Genomic DNA, 27,044 nt, shown 5'->3' with positions numbered 1-27,044 from the left:
AGAAACATGTTGGAGAATGCTATAAGACACAATGTGTGCACCTGATGCATCAAAATATCTGGTTTAAATGTGGGGTGTATATGCCAGTAACATCTGCTGATGGAAGTCAGAAAAAACTTCTATTAAACATTTCCTATTTATTGAACTGTAACTGGGAAAATCCCTTAAACTGTGAAGCATGTGAGAAATACAACATACATAATAGAATCTACAGGACATCTTTAATTAACAACTTAGATTTAGGACTGCTTTTCACTGAGTTGAATTTCCTGTTGTGGTAGGAATCTTCATTAAAAATAGATGAGCTATTTTATTCCCATTAACTGAAGATTTTTTCAAGACTTCACCATGATAAACCTTCTAATTAAAAAACCTTATACTAACTCCCAGTTTATATTCAGTCATAGTAATTTCCATGTCAACTTTTGCAAGGGTAAATTTACTCATTATTATGCTTATACTTTCTCTAGGTGTACACTGTGCTGAACCATACCACCTTCTTAGGTATTTGTTAATTAACTCAAAACAAAGTATTTCAATTTTTATGCAATTTGTAAATTTTACAGTGTATTTCTTGGGCAGTGTTGTTCATAAAAACACCTGTTGATATGCACCCAGTATCTCAGTTCAGCACCTTCCATAAGCTATCTCCAGAGGGTCATCCTCACCCCAAGTCTCAAAGTTCTTAAAATAACCAAATAAACATACCCTCTGTTCAACTTCTTCATTTCCCACACAATATTAAAAACTCTGCTTAACAGAAATCCAATAAGCCATTGCACATCTGTGACGCACACACACACACACACACAGAGTAAAATAAAATTAAAAAAAAAAAAAAAGACACAGCAAAACCCAGCACAATTAGAATGGGAGGATATAGGTAATTCAGGTTTGATCCATGCTTCAGACCCTTCTGTTACTCTTTACCTTCTTAAATGTATTTTTCTTTTGTTTTGTTATAAAAATTTTCTCTTTCCTTCAAGGTACTTGTAGCCTTCTGCAGAACCAAGAGCAAGCTAATAATTATTAGCTACTTAAAACTTATTCCCAAATCTTTTTGAAATTATAGTTCAACAGGCAGTATGATTGCTTCCACCCGTTACAGGTAATAACTTCCCAATTTGACAGACTTATTAAAAATGCTTGCAACCAGCTATGTAACTTCAAGCCCTAACTTTTTCATTATTTTGAGATGAAAACGAAGTCATTTCCTGACTTAATTGCATAAAGTTCTTTGAATTATTTTCTAGTTTAGCTTAGGATTTTCCATTTCCACACTGCCTTTTTGCATCACTGTTCTGAGTTCAACATAATCTGTTAAAAACAAGGAGATAGTATTTGTTGGTTTTGGACCTGTGTCTAATTTATCTTTAATCTTAAACAAATCTTTAATGTAGAAAGTCACTGCCCTTTGGTGGTCACACATTATGTGACTAAAGAAAATGTCACTGTTTATTTTAAATTCTCTTCTGCTGTAACTCAACTCGTCAGTTTTTACTTTGTACTCTTGCTTTTTTACCTCAACATTCCAGCTCATTTGGTTGCTACAGTACCAATTGGTAAATTGTCATTTAGAGATTTCTTATGGGTTCTGTATGAAGTAATTAAGTTATGACAAGGCACATTAAAAATTTCACTGGATCCATGATGTCTTGTTTTTAAAAGAGGTATGAAACCAGTTACTATTATTTTCTCTGTTGAATAGTTTATGTTAGGACTAGGCTAATGAGTGAGGAATTCGGGAAGCAATGAAGTAAGAACATTCCTATGCAATCTTATCACAGGTAATGGAAGGTCCCCTTATTTAATTCTATTGTTGATATTAAAAAGAACCATTGCCTCAGTTTCTAACCTATGCACATTTTCCATTTTTTAGCATCTTCCAGTCAGTTAAGAGTTTTCATATCCCCGTATCTTCAGACTTAATATGATTTGGAAATAACATACCTGTTTAAAGCAAGCTTCCACCAAATTTGGAGGGAACATATTTCTGTGAAAGAAAAGTAAAATTATATGAGAAATAAGATGACTCTAATAACATCTTAAGTAGTGGCACAGCCAATTAAATAGTTGACCAGATAATTTTCAAAGGAACCCTAAGATGAATATATATTAATGCATAGTTACATACAACAAGGAGAGCATTGCGTACAGAATTGGCCTGGTCAGCTTTATCAGGACAAAATGCAGTAGGGTTAGATAGATCACCTCAGTTAATATTTTTTGATCCAGTATTGTATAGCAGGTCTTGCAGTGGAGCAGAACATGAGCTAATTTATCACATGAACAAAGCTCTGTGTATTCATACCAACTTTAAAGTTTACATTTATTTATTTTGTCAGAACCTAGATTAATAAAGAAATTATTAATAGTGCATTTCTATTTCTCAAAAACATTTGCAGTCACATAGCCTTGTTAATAATGACTTTCATAACTCAATTTAGTGCCTTATGATTAAAAAAATAAATATTTCGGAAGTCAAAGCATTCTTTAATAATAACACAGACACACATAATAATATATGTGTTTGCATGCTTGCTATATATGGGAGTTTATTTCCTTTTCAAAATGGTGATATTTCTGAGGGGATTAGAGGCAGCATAACTGAGCAAATCTTGAGGAATCTGAGTGCAAACCTCTTCATGGATCTTTCTGAAGTCCCCCTTCCTGGCAGCATGACTCTTGGAGGCCTTTCTCCATGTCTCTGGCTTCTCCAAATGGGTTAGTGGAACACAAAATTTTGATGGCTTTACCTGTGGAAAAGCTCCTGAGTTCAAAACCTCAGTTTCCCTACTTCCTGGAATACATCTATGACATATTAACTCTAGAAAAGAGGTATTGCAGAGTCTCTGAGCAATGAAACAAGATTTTCTATTTGTGCCCCTCTATTTCAAACATTCATTTTGCGTGTTCCTGGAATTTATTTCCCATCCATACAATTTAAAAAGGTTGAGTAGACAAACCCAGATTGGCATTGAAGAATAGCTAAATCAGGGCTCCAAGTGAAATGTGAAAATTCTTGAAGGTTGGAAGTAAAGAAAGCAGAGGAATTTGGTAATAAGGATTCTTGGATATGGAAGGAGAGGAAAAGACCCATGCAGATAGCAGAACAGAAATCTTTATTTTGTATGTCAAAGAATCTTTCTTTCTTTGAGTATTAGAAGCAGCTTCTTCCCTTGAAACAGCCTGATTGAAATATAGAACTATGCATTGTAGCATTGTAAGTGTTAGAGATATCAGTACGGCATAGTTGAAAGAAATGTAGCTAGTTTATATAGTCACTATCTAAGTTTATTCACTATACATCTCCTGTGAATCCAGATATCACTATTGTCATTGGAACAGAAAATATGCAATATCATAGCCATACCTGATTAAATCAAGAAAGGCATCTGCTGCTGTCACTTGCACAATTTTGCCTTCTCTGTGCATGTTTTCTTTTGTACCTTTCCCGGGGTGGATGATGACCACAATGATTATACCAATCAGTACAGCAATGATTGTAGTACTCATGTAGTAGACTACTGCTCGGACTCCCATCTTTCCTGATGCTTTACTGTCCAGGGCAGCAATTCCTAGTAGATTTAAGCACAAGCACATTCACCTCATGAGTAATGACTATATATTCAGCATAATGCACATAGGTTTGTGGGAAGAGTTTTGTGGACCAGTACAAAGAAAGCTATCCAATGGAAGTTGGCCTTTTTTTGTAGCTCACACTACCAATGTTTTCATTTATCATACCTTGCTTGCTATCACAGTTTCTATCATAAGAGTTACAGTTTTATGTGCTTATCACCTGTTGAAGGCAAATATTATCATTGTGAAGCAGTATGGCACTCCCTTATTCCAATGAGCCGATACTTAAATTTTCATCAGTGCAGTGACCATAATTTGAAAAATGTGCCTTAGAAATGTTCTGCACCTAACATGTAATGGTAAGAAATAAGAAAGTACTCAAGGAATGTTGATAATGTTGCTACAACTAATGTGAGTTTTCTCCAATTGTTAGTGAATGACCTGAGTTTACCTCTGTTCCAAGCCCTGGGAATTTAAAATAGCTCGAATGCTGTTAGCTTGCTTCAGAAAATCCTCACTATTTTATGAATAAGCAGTTAGAGTCCTTTATAAGCTTTTCAAAACTTTCAACATTAATCCTAATTCTTGGCTTGTCTTAATGTGTCTGATCTATAGTCAATGCTAGAGTGCTCAGTATGGCATCTGTTGAAGTATTTGTTCTCCAGACTGCACCAACAGGGCTGCACTGTGGCTGTTAAACGAATGTGCTCACAACCTCTGAAAAGTGTCTCATGACCATTGTCAGAAAAAAGATCTTTCTCTTTCCTAATGGGTGCAGGTACTGTTTTTGTCCCTTAAATGTCTCTTGGTGCTTTCTCTTTAAAATTTCAAGTAGTCAGTAACTTTCCCAAACTCCATCTGCATGGTTCCACCACCTGTTCCACAACAGTGCTAATGGTTTTTGGAATAGTGCTTTGATACTGCAGGATGAAGAAAGACATTATGAAAGAATCTTCTTCAACAGACTCCTATAAAGCATTATCGGATTCAAACTTTGCTGACTGTCCACCTGCAGATTTAGGTGCCATTCTTGAACATTTAGAATACAATGTAAGTTACCTATACAAGAGGAGAAAACATTTAAAAAGACAAAAGGACTCTGAATATAAATAGTGCAGAAACATGAAATCAGAATCATGAACTGGCAAAACCAAACATTTTCTCATAGCATCACTAGATATATTATATTACTTCTCTATACCTCTTAAATGAGGAAATATGTGCTACCAGAGTTGCAGTGAGATCCCTTCCGAGAGTCAATGTTTTAAGTGAAGTCAAGACTGCATTATAGGCTCTGGTCAAATCTTCAGACTATAAAACTATAAAACACATATTTCATTCCTTTTCATATCAGACAGAGCTTGCCATGTAATAGCAGAAGCCATTACGCCCAGTAAGATTCATACTGACAAAATGATTTGCACCCATAATTGCTTGATTTATATCTCCCATTGACAATCTAGTAGAAGACTGAAAGGTACAAACACAGTAAGAAACTGGTAACAGAAATTCAGCTTCTGAAGTCCTCAGTCCTTTATTTCTCTGCTCAGCTTCCCTGTCAGCAAAAGTGGATGATAGTATTTGTGGTAACTTTACATTTGTAAGTTTTGAAATTTGGTGAGGAAAATGGCAAATGCTGATAGTCCTCTTATTTTGGTGAACAGGAAATAAATTCTATAGCTAGGCTTACTGATGGGTCAGTAAGATCAAGTGGTGAACCATGTGAACCTGATATGTCAGGGAGCAAGAGTTGCGCTCTTTCCTTTGTAAGCTGCTTTCCATCTTGGCTTCCTACTGTGCACTCTGGCTGTGACTACATGGCCCCTTATTTTAGGTTACTTAGTCTCATTTCTGCTGTTGCTTATCATATGAATGACTTAGCCTGAAAGTAGGGGACAGTAATTCCTCTCTTCTTAGGCTCTAACTGCTGATGGTGTGTATAGCAGGAAGCATTCACAGCAGAGGGATGGCAGGCACACGTGTGAAGAAAAGCTATATGAGGAGGAAGCAAGCACATGTCTCAGAGAACCCTTACTGTGTGCTGCTGGGCAGCTTTCCCTCAGGCTGGAGTTAATGGGAACCTGAAGAGGAACACCCAGTACCTGCCAGGGCTAAAGCTTCAAAAGCTTCCAGGACACCAACATCTAAAAAAATATTGAAAATCTGTTTTGGAACATGAGAAAATGAAGGTTTTTGTTTTCTTTATATTTTAAGATGTTGACAAGATTTCTTAGAGCTGAATGGGTCTCTGGAAGTGTTCTTAATGGAGAAGCAATAAAGTTTGCTCCAAAGCTTTCATGTGTCACAGACCATTGTACCCTCAGTGTGTCCTTTCATAGCCAGCCAGAAAAACTCCCATTGTGTCACTGGAGATGTATGTGCCCCTTTCATCCTGCTGCTGCTCCCCTCCCCGTGGCTGCTGGCTCCTGCACCCTGCAACCTCCTCTCTTTTCCTCCTTCCCCTTCCCCAAGGGGCCTGGGAAACTCTGCTGGGCTGCTGGTCCCCACGCACAGGGATGCCTTGAAGTTGTCAGGGCAACCTCAAGCACTGTGCCCGTAATTCCTCCTAGCGTGCGCGCGCGCAGAGTGTGAATAGGAACAATTTTTTAAGTGTTGGTGGAGATGAAGGGTGAGCAAGAGAGAAGGGGGCTGGAGTATGTCTACAGAACTGCAAACAAACCCAAACCCCTGCCTGTCCTCTCTCTTCACTCACTTTTTTCCCCTCTTGAGAAATAAGGTGCAAATCAGTCACACTGTGAGTGAAATAAAAATGTTGCAGAGTTCTCCGGAGTGTCAGGACAAAAAGCAAAGCACTGTGCTGTTATTTAACAAAGGTATTAGGGGATGTAGGAAACGCAATGAAAGCAAGTAAGTGGGGTAACTTCAAAAGAAGGAAAAAGAGAGAAACAGTGGAGGAAAAAGGAAGAAAAATCTAGTTAGGACAATTTGTTAAATTTAACTTGTTAATCTGACTGCTCTGATTGTTTGCCTAACTGAATTGTGGTTCTCCAAATTAGCATGAGCTGATCATGTAGCAATTTTCTTGAATAGCTACTCTACTACTACTACTTTTCTTTCAATTCAATATTCATTATACTTGTGAGTTTAAATTAAAAAGAGTTCTAAAATTTATGGATCTGGAGGTTCTTCAATTGATATCAATTTTCTCTACATTGCAAGCAAACTGTTTGTAGTCTATCTGTACTCTTGTAATTTACTAGGGCACACTAACACAGTCAAAATACTGTATCCCTCAGGAAAATCAAAGATAAAACATGCTGATCATATTCTCTATAGATAATATTTAAATCAGTTACTTTGGAGCTGCTTACTGAAAGGAATTCCAAGAAATTGTTCTACACGCCAAAAATCAGAGCCTGTGCTAAGAAGTCCAACTTCAGAGCACTTCCTCCCTGTAACTGGTGCAACCCTAACCCTAATCCTAGCCCTAACTCTAACCCTAAAATCATAAGTTTGTGCTATGTAACTGAGAATTGAGTTTAAGCCCATACCTACTTTTCTTGTTACAGTACTTTAGAGTTTCTACCTGATTTGTTTTGTTGTTGCTGTTTGTTGGTTACTTGGTGCTGGTTTTTATTGTTGTTTTGGGTTTGGTTTTGTCTGTCTTGTTTAATAAAGAGTATTTATATTCACCTCAATGATAACTGGTCAGCAGCTGGTATGACTGAGGTCTTATTTCTGCACATAAATCCCCAATCAGCAAAGTATACTTGAATTTAAATTTGTCCCTAATGTTAATTACTATATTTGTTGAAACAAAGCCCCAATTAACAGTTTCAAATGGGATATTTTTGTTTTTACGCATACTGATCCCAAGATGTTCCAAGAGTAAGCAGTGCACCACTGAAGAACAGGGCAGCTAACAAGACCCATTTTGCTTCTCTTAAAAAAACAGTCACTGCATAGGAGTGGCCCTAAAGCCTTCAGTGATTTTATCATTTGTTAGATGTACACTTGTATGCATATGTATATCCTTAGTATGAAAAAAATAAAATGAACAGCTACTACTTTTCATACAAAAAGTCTCTGTTTCTGAAAGCCTTTTGTTGTCCTTTAGAACTTTTGGAAAAAATAGATTTTGTGTATTTGCTTTCCTACATCATAATTCTCGTGTTTTGTATAATAGAATCTATCACGTTGCCCAGAATAGATTTAAATTTTGGTTACTTTAAAAATATTTGTCACTCAGTATGATAAAGATTTTAAACATAAAATAATCAACTCTGAATGGACGTGTACAGGCAACTGTACTGCCTGGTCCTCATAAATATTCACCAAGGCAAATAAAAAAGGGAGATTTCTAAGATTGTTTCAATTTTTTTTCTTAATATCAATTATTGGAACTGAATTAATAGCACTTTCTTGCTAATGTAGATTTTTATATAAATATCCCTTGCATGTTTCAAACTGAGTTTTTAAATACAGAACATTATGAACAGAACATCTTTTCACTGTTAATTATTTTCCTGTTTATTTTTTAGAGTCTCTTCATTAGGAAATCGCAGTTGCTTATTAAAGACTCTTATGGTGGAACAGCAATAATGGCAACTGTTGATTCAGGAGTGTTGCCCTAATTTTGTTTCTTTTAGGTTGCCTTTCACTCTCCTAATGAAGCAGTCTTAAAAGGACTACTCCCGACCCCCTACATCTACTAAGCACTATGTGATGAGTAAACTCTCAGTGTGAGACCATGAGAACAATCCCTTTTGTGTATGTTGATGAGGATTTGTGGAAATGAATAAGGCTGTGTAAGCTCATGGTGAAATATTCTAACAGAAAAATTCTAAGAAAAAGGAAGAGCATTAGTTGGGTAAAGACAGTGGGAGTATTGCCTGACTTTAATTAACAAGATTAAGTTTGAAGCTTTATTCTGATAACTGCCAAGTGTTCCCAGGTAAGGAAAATCAATATTTGACACCTGAGTCCTGTGCAAGATCAGGCCCCACATTAGTCCAAGCTCCAGGTTATTTCTTCTGGTAAGAAAATAAAATTGAAAAGAAAAAAAAGTGATGTAACACTTTCAAGGAATTATAAGCAGTGGTAAAATTAATTAATATTAAATTAATACAACTAATTTCCTCCTGAAGACACATAAAATTCAAGTCTGAAATACAGCTGTGTCTGCCTTTTTTAGAAGAACCAACAGAGCAAACTGCCCCCAGATCTCAGTATAGTTTATTCTTACATGAATATGGAAATTGAAATAAGAAAATTGTATGCTTTTATATTTTTGCCTTGTCCATTAAGACAGTTTGACAAATCTCTCAGGAAAGTCAGCAATTATGCTTGATCCAAAGTTACGTGACTGTGATTAAGCCAAAATGAATAAAGAAAACCATGGCAGGGATGCAGTAATGCAATTTAATGAGCCAATTAAGTGGCCAACAGGGGCCCCTGAAGGACCAAACATGCCCCACAGCTTTGTAATTCAGCCCCATTCCTTGCCACCAGAAAGCTATTTACTTTGTTCTTTGTAGAATTAGTTTTTCTGTCAATTTGTTGTTCTGAATCATCTCAGGATGGTATCAGACAAACACCAGACCTGGTACAAAGGAAGCAGAAGGACGGCATGTCTGGGAGAAGACAGCCTATTTGGCAGCAGTTTTCCTTTGCTTTGTGTTGGCTGTACTATTGGACTGCATCTTTTGCTTGTGGTGGCAGTGCTGCTGAAGCACATTCAGAGTTCCTCACTTTGCCCTGCTTATCTTTCAGCTGGCTCTGCTCTCACCACTTTGCAGAACACAACTGACACCAGTTGGATGAGGTCAAGCGAACAAAGGTGTGGAAAAGAACACCTGGGCTCAGCACAGCTCTGGAGAGCCTGGCCTACATGATATAGTTCTATAGTACTATAGAAAAAATCAACATCAAAATAAGCCATTCTGAAGATATAAAAATATTCTTGCTACATTCAATAAGAAATACCACTGCATGAATGAATCAGAGAAATCATGGACCTTAACAGGAAGGTGGATTTTGAAAGCATGATGAGTCCACATAAGCATTAACGTAAAACAGTGTGCCTTTTTCTGTGGATTCTTCATCACCGCAGCAAGGAGAAATGTTGTATACAATGCAAACCTAACCACACCATGCATACTTATTGCTGGTATTCATACAACAGTTGCTTTGAATTATATCTGAATGTGGGCACTGGATACCAATCAGTGACCACTGATTCCCCATGATTCTGGAAGCTCTTGCACAGGCAGTAACACAGTGATGCAAATCAAACATCTCTTCCTGTTAGTCCAATGCCCCTTGACAGAGACAGTACAAAAATATTCTAGCAAATAGGTATAACGTGTTGCAAGCTGCAAATGTCCTCCTTACCTTTCTAACATTTGTCAAGGGAAAATGGTTACTAACTGACCATGGTTTATTGGCCTTCGTCCTCCTTGCTCTTCTAGCAACAGTTACATCATTACTAGGAGTATGCTTGAGAAACCACAATGAGAAACTGACAGAACATAACTTGCTGTGCATTATAGAAGCTCAAGCAAACTCCAGTGGCTTTGCAGGATCTGTACCTTTCACTTAACCATGAATAATGAAAAATTTTTGTTGTCAATTGTTAATGTCAATTTTGTTGATAATGCTGCTTCTGTGTAATACATTCATTTTAACAGAATGACACAATGCTTAATTTCACTGCAGCTGCTTAAATTGTTATCTTGTCTTTTCGAAAAATGACAGTAAACTGTCATTGGTGAAAACTATTTCCTGGGACATCAAGCATAGTGCTCTGATATAGCTGGCAAATACACTGTAATGTCTTGGTCAGAATTTAATTTAGTTTAAAGTTCAGATCAGTTGCTATTTTTACTTTAGCTGTCTTCATGGCAGGTTATTCCAGTCTTTCACTGCTCTTACTGAGGTGGTTTTCACAGAATTTTTTCACAAATACTACACAAATAACTTCATTTTCCTTCTTTAAAAGTCTTCAGACAGTGCTAGTCATTGAAGGCAGGGAAATCAAGGTCCTCCCAAGACTTGTTTAGCAAGGTTGTTGCTAAATGATACATAGACATCAATGTATCACAGCCTCCACTAAAACAAAATACATAACTAGTACTGAAATACTGCATTTACTGTACATCAGTGGTATGTGTATTAGTGAAGAAAACCTCTTGTGGGAATATTCTGTACTATCCTGAAGACTGCCACTGATTTACCGTCCGGGGTTTCAAGATATCAGAATTTGTTTAGAGAAGGACATTTCCTGAAACTCACATCTGCCTCAGAAGAAGCCTGCTGTGGGCCTGTTTAGATGCCCATTTAACTCTTCACATTATTCCATCTTTTGCTCACAGTATTGGAATGTGCCAAACAATATGCTTTTTGAAGGGAAACTAGGGAGTAATTTATCTTCTTTATGTGTGCTAAGCAGAGCAGGAGGGAGAAGTAAGCAGGGATTCACAGCAAGCCATGGAGCAGTGATTAGTAACAGCTGACAGTCTCAAACCAAGACTCTCTTTCTTTGGTTACCTCATTGTAATAACACAGTACAAAGGACTGACTGTATTCAAGCCAAGAATCAGAGACTCAGGAACACAGAAAATAGTAGTTCACATTTTTTTGGTAACAAAACACTGCTACTACCTGCACAGTGCGATTCTAAAAAGACATAATTTCAGGTCCAGATATTTTGACCAAATTTCCCTGAAAATTAGATTTTTCTGTTGTGCATGAAGCTGCTCATTTTCTGTATCATGAGTAAAACAATAAGCACATAGAATTTGCTTGAGGAAAAACATAATGTAATATGGTAAGTTATGTCAGGTTGATCAGGACGTATTGTTACAAGACTGAAGTAAATACACCAGTAACTACCACCTTTATAGCAACAGACCTCTACTCTGTTCCCCAAGGATGAAAATACCACTTCTCACTTAATCTGATCATGTTGCCAAAAAATATCTACTTTAAATACAAACTGTGATGTGTTCTGGCAAAATGCCACTTACAAGGATGCCTTTCCCTTCTGAATGATGCTAAGCACATTACTTAGTGATCCATAAAAACTGTATCTCAAAATACATGTGGAAGCATTTAATCTGCTAAAATGCAGGTCTGAGTTTTGGCAAACTGTGCCTGGAGCCCTTCAAAGACAAGTTTTTATTACGTACAGAACTTATTAAGCAATATCCTACAAATGTACGGTTGCTGCATACCACATGATGAAGCTGTAAACAATTTACTGTTACTAATGCACTCCTGATCAACTTTAGCTGCTACTGAGAATTTTTCTCAGTATGACATACTTCAGCACAGAGGTACAAGACTGAAGATACACCTAAAGGAACAGTAAATAGTGTTGCAGTCTTACAAAAATACATTTGCTTTTCCATCTTCAATATGTAATAGATATCTGTAGAGACACTTCTGTTGAATTGCTGAAAAAATGAAATGAACTTTAGTGAGAGGGGCAAGATATTAAATACATGTATGTTTTCGTACAAAATGGGGCTGGATTTGGTGTATAGGATTCTACCAATTTGTGATTGGTAATAGCTCTATGCTAGAGGCATCATCTACTCACCGAAGATGTGATCCAGCATTATTGGCCAAAACCAACTCTTGGCTTCTTTACTCAAATATTCAACAATACTCCATTGCATTGGTACTGTCTTTTATTTGAATGATTGTCCACTGGGGTCTGAAACTGGCTAAGTTCATGCTGCAGCCATGATTTAGAAAGGAGTTTTGCTAAGATGGATGGTATTAACTGAGATTTGAACTATCAGCAGTGTGTTTCTAAGGCATATGGTACTGACCCGGCCACTGGGTTTCTCCTTCTATTTAATTTTAGCACAGTTTTTAAAACCATAAGGTATCTTTGCTAATTCAGCAATGTTGAGGTAACTTTCATAATTATGTGACATTGCCTGTAGATGTGTAAATAAGACTTGATATTTTGGAGTAATCTGAGGTTACTGCAGCAACAGCCCACTCATTAAAGAATCCTGCATATTTTTTTGTTGTTGCAGTAGCTACTATTTACCCGTTTCTTAATAATCAAGCCACACTGTATTATTCTTAAGAAATCTTATCAAAGAAAATAACACCAATTAGTTCATCTCTGTCCAGCCTGAAAGTGATACGTTTTCTGTTTGCTTTCAAGCTAGCAATTCATTTATTTGCAGTTTTACCTATTTATCTTCCATTTCTCTGAGTTGCTCACGGAGCTGTTGCTTTCTTTTTTGTTCATGTTACACAGATCCTGCTGGTGTTTACATGTTCTTGTAATCTTTTTCATTTATTACATTCCTTTCTGTTTGCCAGGCATGTTTTTTTTTTCTGTTTTTGCTGTTGTGTTGGGTTTTTTTCTTTCCAATATTATGTATGTTTTCTTCAGCCATTCTTGACGGGCCTTCACTTTGCTCCCTGATTCTTCTCTTCTCACACCTCATTTATAATTTTAATCTCTTCCAAGTTGTAGCATTATCTGCATTCACTTGAAGTACCATAACTCAACTTAAATGGTGCTCCATGCTGCTGTTGCTACCCCATTCTCTGAACCAGTAGAAAAATATCTTAATTGTTAATCTACAGTATTCAAGTCAGCAGCTTAGATAAAACCCCTTCTCAGCTTGGGGAACTTTGTCCTGAAAGACATTGCCACCAAAACCATAGTGACTTTGAGGCAGTACCTATGCAGTGGGGGATCTATCCGTTTTGTAATACAAATAATGTGCACTATTAAATAGTGTTATCTATCCATGTTAAAAAGAAATACATATTTGGTCCTTGCTGTCTCTTCCATTAATCTACAGCATGTTTTGCATTAGAAACTGCAGAACAGAAACTAATTAGACAATCTAGAGTATTTTTAGCTCATCTTTTTCCAAAGAATCAAAGTAACTTGGATTAGTTAATAAAAATTCTGCATATAACATTTTAAAAATGTGTGAACTAGAATCATCTATTAATAATGAATCTACAAAACATCCTGAGAGTTCTCTAATCATGTATAACAGAGTTAGGAATTCCTAACGTAAACGTATTGGAAAAAAAATGGTGTAACATTTTCAAATTTATGAGATAGCAGGCATTTAAAATATCATCTCTAATCCGTCAGGTAATCTCTTAATAATAAATAAGAACATTCTAATTCATGAGATCATGAGCATTTTGCCTTTCTTTTCACAGACTATGGGACTGTAGGACAATAATAACTAATGATTTAATTTAAATCTACCCCAAGAATTTAATGGGTAAAAGACAGAGAGAAAACTAGCATCTTATTTGTGAATTTAACAGTTCAATTACGCTTCAAATTGCCTTTATACTTTGGACTTTTTTTCATAGTTCAGTAATGATGTTAAGGCTGTTCTGAGAACTTGTTATGAAAGTGTGGAGTTGGAGTTTCATGTGAACAGAGTTTTGTTTTCCTTCTCTTCTCTCCTTTGTTTCACTGACCTCTTGAACTCTGGGTCACTGATTCAGTTACAGCCTTGCAACATCAAAGCTGTACATATTTTGCTTTGTCTTTCTCCACCTTACAGACTTGTAGGAGGCACTGGAAAGAAGTGGAGACTTCCTCTGGAATGCCTGACAGTACCAATGAGTACTTTTTAATAGTATTATTCATCTCTTTTCTGGGATCTTATAGTACTAAATAGGGCTGAAAAAGGGTTCTGGCTTCTATGAATCAAGTGCTGTACAGTTGCCATCTGGGCATCATCTGTTTGCAGGCAGAACTAAGAATATGAATTTCTATGAGAGGCTTAGGGTACCAGAGAAACTATCAGCTGTTTTAAAACTAAACAGATGAAAGAGAAGGGTTTTTGTTTGTTTGTTTGTTTGTTTGTTTCTTTTAGCTTACTGTTATTTTTGGACTGTGATGCTCTACAGGATCCTGTTTACTTTTAAGGAACTATTAAACATCCTATCTTGAATTTGAAAACTTTATTTTCTTTATGGATGCAGGTTCTTTGCACAAATTCATTAGTCTTGAGGCATCAGCAGGCTTAGTAAGCTAACATTCTTGAGCTTTTTTGTTTTTTTTTTAAACTAGATTTTGAGAGTTAAAATGTACTGTGGTTGTAAATACAGGACAAGGCTGATTTTCAGTGCAAGAATGTATTCACTGATGAAACAGCCATTCATAAAGTGAATTCTTGATCAAAACTTGTGTTTCTAGCTCTAAAAAGGAACTATTTTCACTGAAGAATCTCTGATATTATCAAATATTCAAATCTAAGTTAGAAGTGGGTGGTGAATGTCAGAATAAAGTAAGCATTTAGCTTAGCATACAAGTAGTGAGAGTTGTTTATGAAGGGAGCATATTAATTCTAGTGCAATTACAGTACTTACAGTACTATGCTGTATTTTTTCTTTTCCTTATCAACCAGCAGTAAAGAGCTATTGACACAATTATCTGAAGACAAAAAGGCGCAGTTATCTGATGAAATGTAAATTCTGGGTTACTGAAAACCTGATCCTGAAAACACACTGATCTGAGGCAAATTCACAACTAATGATCCATGAGGTCATTCAAACACTTCAATGAAGTAGTGTACATTAATACTGGCTAAAGAACTATACTAGAATCAGTAACTCTTAACTACACAGGAGTTACAACTCATGCTCCCCAAATACTGGAATAACTTAAAAATGGACATTTTATAAATCAAGTGCTTTTGTTGTCTGAGTGCTGAGTTTTTGAAATATGGTCAGAATATACTTTTGAGTTTTTCTTCACATATAGATTAATTTGCTTAGATATTTCATTTCCATAAAAGATGAGTTTTTAAAAATGACATTAAGACCTGAATGCTTCTAGGGATGCTGGAGTTGAATGCTCTATAGTTTTCTTTATTCCCATATTCATACTCAGAATTAAAATTGAATTGCTATTCAATTGTTCAAAACTGTAAGAGATTTTATCTTCTGACTTCCCATATGGCAACATAAATAAACTTCTTTTGTTTTTCTTCACAAATCTTTCTGTGCCCTAATAATTTTTACTTCCCTTTGTAGGCCATCATTTGTATAGCTAGTTTTGACAGACTCCTGTGGAGTAAAAAGTCTCTTCAAGAAAATATCTACAGAAGAAATACATTGGACATTTTTATCTGGTTTGCCGAGTAATCAAGATTTAAGAGTTTACAGTCCCAGCAGCTTCTCTTACCATTTTGCAAAACACAAGTGTTTTCTCAGCAGAAGCAAGTGAGAGTTAAATACAAATCTTCCCTGTTCCAATACTTGTACCAAACTTGGAGGGGTCCATGTTTGCATGAACTGTACATGTCCTCCTTCCAGAGGGCAGGACTATGTCTTGCACTGACAAACTCTCTGCTGAGAAGAGAAAAGCTAAACGTACCACCAGTGCTAACCTGGGAAGCTCTGAGAAAAGCTAGCTAGCTATGAGAACTATCAATGGCCTACAAGAATTTCTTTTTCTCCACTTCTGGAATTCAAATGGTACTTGCTACCTTCCAGAGGCAGGCCGATGAGGCTTTAAGGTGAATGTAATTGACACTGCTGTATCACTGTGTATCAGTGATCTCACTGTACTTAGTCAAACCTGGGCAAGATCCGAGACATCTAGAGAATAAAAGGAGAAAGACACTGTGTGAATGGGGAAAAGTGTCATCAGAGTGGTTCCTGACTGATGCAGTGCAGAGAAGTTGCAGAATATGGCCAGAACTACCCAAATCTAACACTACCTAGAAAGAACTGTGACCAAAATTAAACCAACTAACAAACCAAACCAAATCAAACCAAAATAGTGATTTCTGGGATTGATGGAATGATGTGTGAGTTCTGCATAAAGCTTGAGCAGTGCAACAACACTGAGTTGCACACTGGATTGACTGATGTGAAGAAAACCAGATCAGTCTGTGAGCCTGAAAAATTGACGTCACGAGACCTTCCACCCAATTAAAACAGGCTGACAGTTCTGTAAGGAGACTCCATGTTTAAGAAAACATTTAACTGTGTTCATGCCTGCCTCAGTCACATCTGGTGACAACATTTCAACAGATGAATAAGGAAAAAATATCACACTCTGTTTCACATATCTGCAAAAAGTTATCTGCTATGAAAAGGAGCTATGAGGCAACTGGAAAGATATTCCTAGCAACAATAGCAATAAAAAATAGCAAGTTCTTAGATACTTGGCAGTGCTATCTTCTGTGATGATCTTAATTCCATATGCAACAGTACCGTTTATGTTTTGTTGCTTTCATTTCTAAAGAGCTGAATTGCAGACTGCAGAATATACACATTGCAGCAATAAAGAAAAAGTAAAGAAAAAATGTGCAGAAATAGGAGCACCTGGGTGGAAGGAATTGAAGAGGACACATAATCTGCTCCACAAGGCTCAAATCCCAGATGTTGCTGTCTGTTTAATCTCAAAAAATATTTCCTCAGTTAGAAATTTCTGTTCTGAGTTTCTCTGTTTTTTCCTTACTCACTCTCCAACACCAGTGAATGATAAACTACTAACAGAGCAATCATCCTCATCTTCCAGAAAATCAAATACTTTACTGGAAGCCAGACCCATGGTTTGAGTCTTGTAGTTCCTATGGTAAATAGTGATATCCAGAGTTCGCAGTTGCTCAGAATTCAGGTGGGACATCCAGCAGTGCTATCAAAAGACAATAACTGCCTCCAGTAAAGATCATCCTCTCTTAGAGAATTTTATAACAGATAGATATGCTTGAAGATCACCATATAACAGATCCAGAAATTACATTTGAGAATTTAATCAAAATAATTCATTAAAGATCAAGAATTGCTCACTATCAATGCACTGAAAAAGAAAAATAAGGAGTGAAAACAATGGTAGAAAGCATGATGATTGCATTACAGTTTCCTGAGAGCTGAAAACCTTCTGCTAATGCACAAAGGACTTAGCTTGCAGTGGGTCTTTCTGCAATGATCTGAGCAGCTAATGCAGTGATTCAGGAAGTAATTTGTGTCTGTCAGATTTTATAACTCTGGTGAAAGGATGATATATGTTACTCGTCCTGGTGTGCAAGTACTCCCAGTAGTGTTCCTGTGTCCCCAAAATGCACCCCCAGAAACATTATTGATTAAAGGAACGTTCTTGACTGTTTAAATGTTTCTGGTCTTCATGAGTGGTTGTAGCAATCATCTTTGTTAATCTCTGTTATCTCTGTTAAAGAAGAGGCAAACTAACAAGGAAGTAAACATGTTGGAGCTGTGTTATATTCATGCATAAGAACTGGGGATTCAGATCACAGTGTTCAAGCCACAGGTAATGAGGTGAAAGAAGTAGGAAAACAAAAGCTGCAGGGTTAATAGTCAACAATGACTACATCTCTGAGCTCTCCAGCTTTGTTTCAAAATGGTTGAATGGCTTGTGTCAGTGTGGAGCACAATTTAATTCTGCATGGTATGAAAAAGAGCATTATTATAATGTGCTCCCAATCGATTTAATTAAACACCTCACTTTTCCTTTATTATGAAAAGTCATTATAAGATATAATAAGTACTCCTTTTAAGCCTCTGAAAATGATTATAATTTCTGTAGAGTTTTATGGCAATCGTCCACCCGTTTTATCTTTTCCAAGCCAAAAAGTTGTAGTCTGTTTAATCCCTGCTTGTATTTCACTGAACTGTATACCACTGGTAAGCATTGTCATTTGCTTCATACTGTTCATGGCAAGTTTGAAAATTCTTTCCTGTATACTAATGGCCAATTAAGAACAAATGATTAGGTGTAGTATAGCTGTAGTATGGTTGCCTTTCCCAGGTGTATTACATTGCACTCGGCACCATTCATCTGCAATTTTATCGCAGTAATTCACTACTGAAAACAGTGTTCTTTACAGCTTCAGTCTTCACTATCATGAATAAAATGCTAGCTCTAAGTGTCCTAATGCCTAAACTGTTTAGGAGACTTGTTTATAATCTGGTGCAGCTACTTTTACATTTAATGATATTGTTGTGGTTTTTACTTTTCAAGTATAGTGTGTTTTTATTTCTGTAACCAGTATAAATCTGTTTGTATAAAAGTAAAAAAAAAAGTTATTATAATTTGTCCCCAATGTATTTTCAGTCCTTGTACCTTTGATGGAAATAGGAAATAAATGGACATAGAAATATTAATAAAGAGTCAGTGTGGTTTTGACACAGTCCATCAATGCTCAAGCAACGTGTTTTAATTGTTACAAGTTCTTTCAAATTGTTTTTGCTTTTTATTCTGCAGCAACTTGCCTTTCAGCAAGATAACTCCTGTTGTTATGCATTTGAAGTAAGATAAAAAATCAAAACAGAGCCTTTATGGATGGGAGGTTATTACCTATCATCAGCTCAACTGGAAATCCATGGAGAATGCAAAATGAATGGCAGCATGTAATGACTGGTTATACAGTATTTTGTGAAACAACTGGAAATAATGATCCATTGAGAAAATCTGTATTTTCAGTGAAATTTAAATCATCCTCTAGGTAAGCGCTATTAGCAAAGTTAAATTATTTTAGAGGTTCGTTTTAATTTAACTTTCTTTAAGTGTTACAGACTTTAATTTTGAAGACTTTTCCTGTTTGTGCATACTGCTTGCAGAAAATAATACTTCCAAAACTTCCCTTCTTATTACTTTCCAGTGTTGGATGCTGTTTACCATGCTTGAATTTTATTTTTAAGATATAAGCAAATTTTACTGTAGGTAGCAACATTATATGCAGTAATTTCATTTCTGCTCTCATTGACTTCTCTTTTTTAATGGCATCAGAGTTCACTTGGATTTTCTCCCTCAGGCTTTTGTGAAGATTGATTCAGGATAATTCCTATTGCAAAAGTGTTGAGAAGTGAGATCATCATCACAAGTGTCAGTCTTACGAATATTATGTATTGCTGCTTCTAGGTTTTGAGTAGTTTGCAACTTTTTTTCTGATTTTCCAAAACATAACTACCTTGCTACTTTTGTAACTGCTGAGAGCTTTTGTCCAAATTTTTTTAGAATTACATGACATAATAATTAAATTCGTGCTGCCCCTGTTCCCTGTGTACAAGAGGGTTCTAGCTTTTTTACTTCTTACTGCCTGTCGAATGATCATGAGAAGCTATAGATAACAACTGATAAACAGTTGGTTTAAACAGTAACACAGACACTGAAAATACGATGTTATAGGTTGTTCCTTTTACATCTATGAAAAATGGGAAAAAATGCTTTTTTTAGCAAATCAATTGTAGATTTTTAGCTGCTGTTGGCCCTAATATATTACAGATATATCAGTCTGAGGCAAAATTTTTACAGAACTTGGAGCTGTACAGAACACAAATGTAATATTTCTTCAGTTGTTTCTTTATTCTTACAAGGGATCCTGTTTAAAAGATGAATGGGTCTTCATAAATTTAATAACTCGTATGACCATATTTTAAGTCAGTCTTGACTTTGGAGATACACAAATCAAAGTGAGAGTTTTCTTTCTTTTGTTGGAAAAAAAACTAAGATCAACTAAGATCAGTACAAAATTTCCAATTGATTGTTCTGATTTCTGAAATAATTTCTCTAGGACATACAAAAATGAGCAAATTCTGGAATAATTAAGAAAAAATAAATTAGATTTTGGAAAATAGATTTATTGTTCTAGTAAATTGAACAAACACTGCCTAATTTTCTAAGTGCCATGTATGAACTATTAGATCTGAATCAGGAATACATTTCTCAAACTGAGACACGGAAGTGGGAGATTGATTTTTGCTAATACTTTTGGCTTTCATCTTTTCTGTGAGTACCTGAGATGTTTATAGGTCTGCTCTGCTAGAATGAATTACTCTTAGCATCTCCTTTTTCTCCCTGGAAAAAAGACAATGCTGGCTTGATTGCATTTGTTCTCTCTGTGGAAACCTTCTGATGCTGTGCTAAAACTCAGTAGAATTAGTATGAATTAAATCAATTTTTCTACATACAGAAATCAAGGAGAAACTCCTCGTACTGATATATTTGTTGCTGAGAGCAGACAACACTTGGAACCTTACAGTAAATGACAGTACTTATTCCATAGTAGACTTGTCACTGAATTGACAGGAGATCACCAGGACTAATTGGAGTCTTCATGCAATATATCTTCCTCTTCCACAAAACTACGCAAGAGTGGATTCCCAGCCTTGTCCTTTATGTTCACTGCTATTAATTTAATATGTTCATAAAGAACTTTGTGAATATCAAAATGAGACAGTGCTAGTGCTTTTCCAGGAGAAGGGTATATTGGTGAAATTTTGGTAGAACTTGCATCCAGTTGCATTTGATAGGTCATTTACTGCCTCATGCTAAACACTGGAAAAGTAAACCCCAACTTCATAAATTTTCTAACTCAGGACTGTAGTATTTTCTGGAATGATGTATTTAATAGGGACAAAGTACAGCTGCTCTCGGTGGAAGGTTATGCTAATGTACTGCAGCTCTATGCATTGCAACCAACTGTAGGTCCATCATACCACATGCTAACTTCAGGAGAATTTATTTTTAACTTCATGAGTAATACATTCTTGTTGGATCAAGTAAAAGAAGTGTGTTCCTTGATCCATTTATGCCTGTCTGATTTTTGGTGATAACATCATGGCTGGCTTAAAACAATTACCAGGTAACTATGGGTATTGTATTTCCATAGCAACTGTCTCATGGATGGCCCCATACCATTCTTGCTGTACTTATTTGCTCAAGTTTATTTCCATCTCCACAGTGATACAATTAGAATTGCTATATGCTTTGTGCCTGCTGAGCCAGAACAAATATATATCTTCCCTAAAATGTTCAGTATATGCAGTCTTCTACTTAGCAGAACTATTAAAAATCTTTGCCAACACTACATCTGAAAGGATAAAGCAGAGGTACAAAAAAGTAACATGGTTTGCCTAAGGTTGCACAATGTTTCACAGCATTAATTTTCCACAGTTTACATCCATAAATTTCTTTGGGCAAAACCTGGCATTGCAACAATTGAATATGTATTCAATTGTTTCACCGAATATTATCTTTGCTCCTTTATAGATAAAGCACCTTGACTGTTAAATGTGGTATCTACTTATGTTTGATTAATTATTTGAGTCACTTTGTGTCTGTTCGGATTTTTATTTCATTTTTCATTTTTATGATATTCCTTACTACTTGTCTTTAGCATTATCATCATTTGTTGCACTCCAATGAGAACTGAAATTAAGAGCATCACATGTATGTCTGAGGTAAGCAGGCATCCACATATAGAAATTACAGGTCTCTGCACTTTGTCAGCTCTTTTCATAGCGTGTGATGGTAAATGCTATCAACAGCTGTGCTTGCTTATACTATTGCTCTTTCTACATTCCCTTCCTTCTTGCCCAGCTTGACTTAAGCTAGTGTATTTTTCAGGGGAGGATGTTTTTTTATTTTGTTTGTGCAATATGCAGCTTGATTGGGCTTTTTGTGCTCCTCTATATTTTAAAGACAAATACATCTGAAATAAATGCATTTGGTTTAATTTGGTTACTTGCATTTAAAAGTAGTGGTCCAAGCTTCCAAAATTTCAGGACAGAATTGTAACCAGAATTGCACAAAATATTTGCAAATAGGCATTAGAAAATTTCTCTAGTTTGGTTATAAAATAATAGAAATTTTCTCTATTTCTCTATGTATGCTACATCTCATGTTTTATGCCTTAATTTGGCTTTGTAAGAAATACTGATTGAGAATGCTGATTTAGGTGTTCTGACATTTGTAAAACTGTAAAGAATAAAAACTGGCATAGAGTATGGATAGGATTTTTGCCTAAACCATAAAAGATGAAGAATACAGATATTCATATAATCCTATTTTCCTTTAAACAATAAAAGATGGTGAAAGGTATGCAAATACCTAAATTTTCTCCCAAGCAAACGTTGGTACATGCCTGGTAACACATAGATCAGAAGATAAAATCTCATGGAGAAAACTGCTAGAGCAAATACAGTAATGGTAAGGCAGAAGTCAAATGTGAGTAAACATCTCTGAATGGGATTCTCTATTGTTTCTTCTGTGAAAATGCTGAAACGGTCTGTAAAGAAACATGACTGAGTTGACTTCACTATTTATAGTCCTGTTTTAACTATGAGAGTCTGTGCATGACTGTCAGAGCTGCTGACTTGGAGCATAGAACTCTTCACTTTCAACATATATCTGTCACTTACGTAACAGCCTACACTTTCTATAGTTATTACTTCCCCTTTCTCCTAATTTCTTCACCTTTCAAAAAATTAACAGAGGAATGTAATTATGTTGAACCTGTTTCCAACACTTCTAGTATCTTACATTCTGATGCCATCCTCAAAACCAATTACACTGCACACACATAAATATGAATGGAAACCAAGAACATCATCTCTGGGAGACACTGTCATGCCTGCAAACAGCAAAAATATTTATTCAGATAATTTGAAGTGTGAAGAAATATTATTATATTATAATACTATGTAATATTATGCTGTCAGCATGTAGGACTCTGGAGGAAACTTACGCTTACGCTTTTGCCAAATGAAATACAGGAAATAAGAAATTTGGCCCATGGATGATTCACAGAGTGGCGTAAAAGTGATTTGAGAAGGATAAGACTTTTCTCCAGTGAATTAGCTTATAACATATTAAAAAAAAAAAAAAAAAAAAAAAAAGGCCAACAGTGTTTATGCTATTGCATAGTAGTATAGCTATAAATGTTATAGTTTGTTATTTAGTTATTGAAGAATACCTTTGTATTTACATGACTGTGAGAGTTCTGCATCAAATATATAAGAGCATCTTTATGTTTTAAAACTATTTTTGCACTAAACGAAGTACTGTTCATTGTAGAAAAGAGTTTTTCTGGAGTTTTTAGCAACAAGCTGAGAAATTTCTGGTAGTACAACAAAAAAGAACATAATAATGTTGTCTTTAAGAATTCTTTTAGCAGAATGAAATCTACCCTTTCAAAATGCATTGAGTTTTCTGTGATTATTCCCTTCCACTCTAAAGAAATTTGACTGTAGTTCACAGTACACTAAAATTTTAGTACACTACTACTGTAGTTCACCACTACTGTAGTTCACCCTAATAATAATAAATGTTCTCGCTTTAAAGGGAAACTCTAAGACCATTCCACTGAGCACTGTAAGGCATTTGCACGATAATTAGGTGAATTTCCTATATAGACAACAATTCTTTTTGTCAAAAATATAAATATAAAAATCTAAATGATTTTTACAATAAATAAATAGATAAACAAACAAACAAACAAACCAACAAACAAACAAACAAGGTATTGCTTGAATATAGGGATGGAAGATTCTTTCCAGACTAGAATTAGCTGGAAGCTTTGACAAATCCCTATGGAGACCTGGAGATACTCAAAATGAGCTTGTTTTAATGCAAGATGACTCCCTCTGACATCTGTGACTCTGCATCTGAAGATCTGTACCTGAACGAAGTACTTCTATGGAATTTTGCACGTGAGTGAATTCTACCAAATTTCTTGTCTTACTGGATCAACAAAAGCAGCAGCATGAATCTCAACTAATATTGAGGAAGGGTAAATCTCTCTCCCTTTTCACTTTTAATAGTTCTTCTGTAAATGCTTGTGCAACCTAAAGAGATTTGCAGGCGAAAGGGACAAGAGAATAAGCAGATTTGAGCAACAGAATATACACTGTCTGGGACTAAAAATTGTCATAGTTTCCAATACAAGATCCATACATTTATCTCTAGTTTCAGCATGCATTAAGTTTTCAGTCTCCTTATGAACTGTGTGTACACTGGGTTTGTGGGCCCAAAGGCTGAACAATATGTGGTATTTTTTTTCCATGCTGCATCACTGAGTCTTTGTTTTTCTTTCTTTAGATTATTACCAGAATATATATCTGGAGTACTGAGTCCAGGCCTAGGACACCCAGTACAGGAAGGATGTGTGTCCTGTGGAGAGGGTCCAGAGGAAGACCACTGAGATGATCAGAGGGCTGGAGCACCTCTCCTATGAGGAAAGGTTGAGGGAACTGGGCTTGTTTAGCTTGGAGAAGAGAAAGCTCCAGGGAGACCTCATTGTGGCCTTCCAGTACTTGAAGGGAGCCTATAAAACAGGAGGGGAAAGGATGTTTACGAGGGTGGATAGTGATAGGGCAAGGGGGAATAGTTTTAAGCTGAGGCGGGGGATGTTTAAGTTAGATATTAGGAGAAAGTTTTTCACACAGAAGGTGTTGATATAGTGGAAGATGTTGCCCAAGGAGGGCATGTGTGCCCTCCAGGATGTGAACATCCCTGGAGGCATTCAAGGCTGGCTGGATGTGGCTCTGGGCAGCCTAGTCAGGTGGTTGGCGACTCTGCACCTAGCAGGGGGGTTGAAACTAGATGATCTCTGTGGTCCTTTTCAAACCAGACCATTCTATAACTATGATTCTATAAACATATCACAGGTGCATCATCAACATTTCTTGAGAAATGTTACATCTTCCATGAAACGGGTAGAATGATAAGGTGTACATGATTCTATTAAATAAATTATTACATCTCTAGCTGAGGGAGCAACTTAGTAAAGAAGATTAAGAAGAAAACCAGAACTGATGGAAAGAAGTTTCTTCCAAATAATCTATATATCACCTATTGTTTTTTTTTTAATCTGTTAAAGGAAATAAATTTTTTTACGTATAAATCTCACAGGTTATTGACCTCAATCAATAGTTGGAATTTTCTTGCGTCTTGGAAACATTTTTCTGAGACTTATTCTCTTTTGAATAATAGGACATTTTGGAAGAAAACACTTCTTCAAAACGTAGGAGAAAAAGACTCAACTTCACAGCAGCTGAGTATAGTAACATACAGTTATGTTGTCTTGGAACTGGAGAAAACATCTTCAAAACTTTTGCTACAAGATCTCTAGAATAGACTCATTTTTTTGTTATTTGGTGTGTGGTGCATCTTTATAAAATTAATAACAACAAATTATTTTTACCTGTAACTAAACTGGATACAATTAGTGGCAGGACCAGCATTTGCAGCATTCTCATGAGTAGTTCTCCTGGAAATGAAAAGTATTTGACTTCCCGATAGCTCATCTTATATGATCGGAGAGAAAATCCAAGGATTACACCTGTAGAGAGAGAAAAGCTGTCATGATTTACTCTTCTGAAGCAGTAGTAACATCTGAGTATAAGTAGTTGTACAGTAATTGACAAATCTGAAAATTATAAAACATGCAGCTTTTGTGCTCTAGACTACAATCCAATCTCAAGTATCAACCATCTGTATGAGTAGTTCTACTGGAGGCAGTGAATTACATTTTACAGATTCAGAACGTTATTTTCATTACTATTTTATATAATCTGGGTTTATGTAAAAGGTAATCTTGAATGTTAATGAAAAGGAAACTGTCGTTACTACTGTTCCTTGACTTCAGGGATTCTGAATGTAATCGTGTGCATGCTAGCCACAAGCCTTCAGAAGTCTTGTCCATGCCTGTCTTCTCTGTAGGACCTGATCCTGTACACATGCTTCAGATGGGATGAGATAACCAGGAGATGAGCTGAGAATCCCCTTGTGGTTAGGCCTTCAAACAGCAAAGCAGCACCAGGATGTGAGTAACTTTATAGTGCCTGCCTTCAGACATATAGGCACTTGCAAAGCAGCAGCTAATCAAGTGGGAGGGCCTTTCTGGATGACTAAGTGGCAGGTTTTAATACCTGAGGCTGTAGGGTGAGGGAGTGTCTGAATTCATTCATCTTGCTGGGAGTAGATAAGTAATGCTTGAGGTATATTTACAAATGGAAGCCATGGGTAGTCCCATGTTCACAGCTGGAATTTCTAAGATTTCATCCTCCACCTGGCATCAGCACTTATTTGGTTAACTATTTGGTTAATCGACGTTACTCATTACAATTTACTGAGCATTAAATGGCTTAGTACCTATCTGATGTAGGCTTTCTATATCCAGCCAAGCAGCACACTTCTGTATCTAGTACACTCCTTATTCATACGGATGATGAAACTCAGCTATCCTTTCCCACTCCTGACTCCATGTTTATAGTTTGAATTGGAAGGGACCCTTAAAGGTCACCTGTTTCAAACTCCCTGCAGTGAACAGGGACTTCTTCAACCAGATGAGGTTGGTCAAAGCCCAGTACAGTTTGACCATGGATGGCTCAAAGACAAGGCGCAGAGTGCAGAGGGCCATTGTTGGTGGTGCAGAGTCCAGTTGGAGGCCTGTAACTAGTGGTGTTCCTCAGGGATCGGTGCTGGGTCCGGTCTTGTTCAACATCTTCATCAATGACCTTGATGAGGGGATAGTGGCCACCCTCAGCAAGTTTGCTGATGATACAAAGTTGGGAGGATTGGCTGACACGCCTGAAGGCTGTGCTGCCATTCAGCAAGACCTGGACAGGCTGGAGAGCTGGGCAAAAAAAAACCGGATGAGGTTTAACAACAGCAAGTGTAGAGTCTTGCATCTGGGGAGGAATAATTGCATGCACCAGTACAGGTTGGGGGATGAGCT

General features: G+C 36.4%; 1 protein-coding gene across 1 annotated transcript in view; it reads right to left on the bottom strand.

Annotated features, from left to right (window-relative positions):
* Nucleotides 1-27,044, bottom strand: part of SLC1A3 (solute carrier family 1 member 3) — a 58,402-nt gene that overhangs the window by 14,174 nt on the left and 17,184 nt on the right. The window contains exons 3-5 of the mRNA XM_048931731.1: nucleotides 25,509-25,646; nucleotides 3,374-3,578; nucleotides 1,951-1,993 (exon numbers count right to left, since the gene is read on the bottom strand). Coding sequence (XP_048787688.1) covers nucleotides 1,951-1,993; nucleotides 3,374-3,578; nucleotides 25,509-25,646 — 386 coding nt within the window. The remainder of the gene's footprint in view (nucleotides 1-1,950; nucleotides 1,994-3,373; nucleotides 3,579-25,508; nucleotides 25,647-27,044) is intronic.

Source organism: Lagopus muta, chromosome Z (assembly GCF_023343835.1).
Source record: "Lagopus muta isolate bLagMut1 chromosome Z, bLagMut1 primary, whole genome shotgun sequence".
NCBI classification, from domain to species: domain Eukaryota; kingdom Metazoa; phylum Chordata; class Aves; order Galliformes; family Phasianidae; genus Lagopus; species Lagopus muta.
Note: the sequence above shows the minus strand (reverse complement) of the source record. Positions and strands in the feature narration are given on the sequence as shown.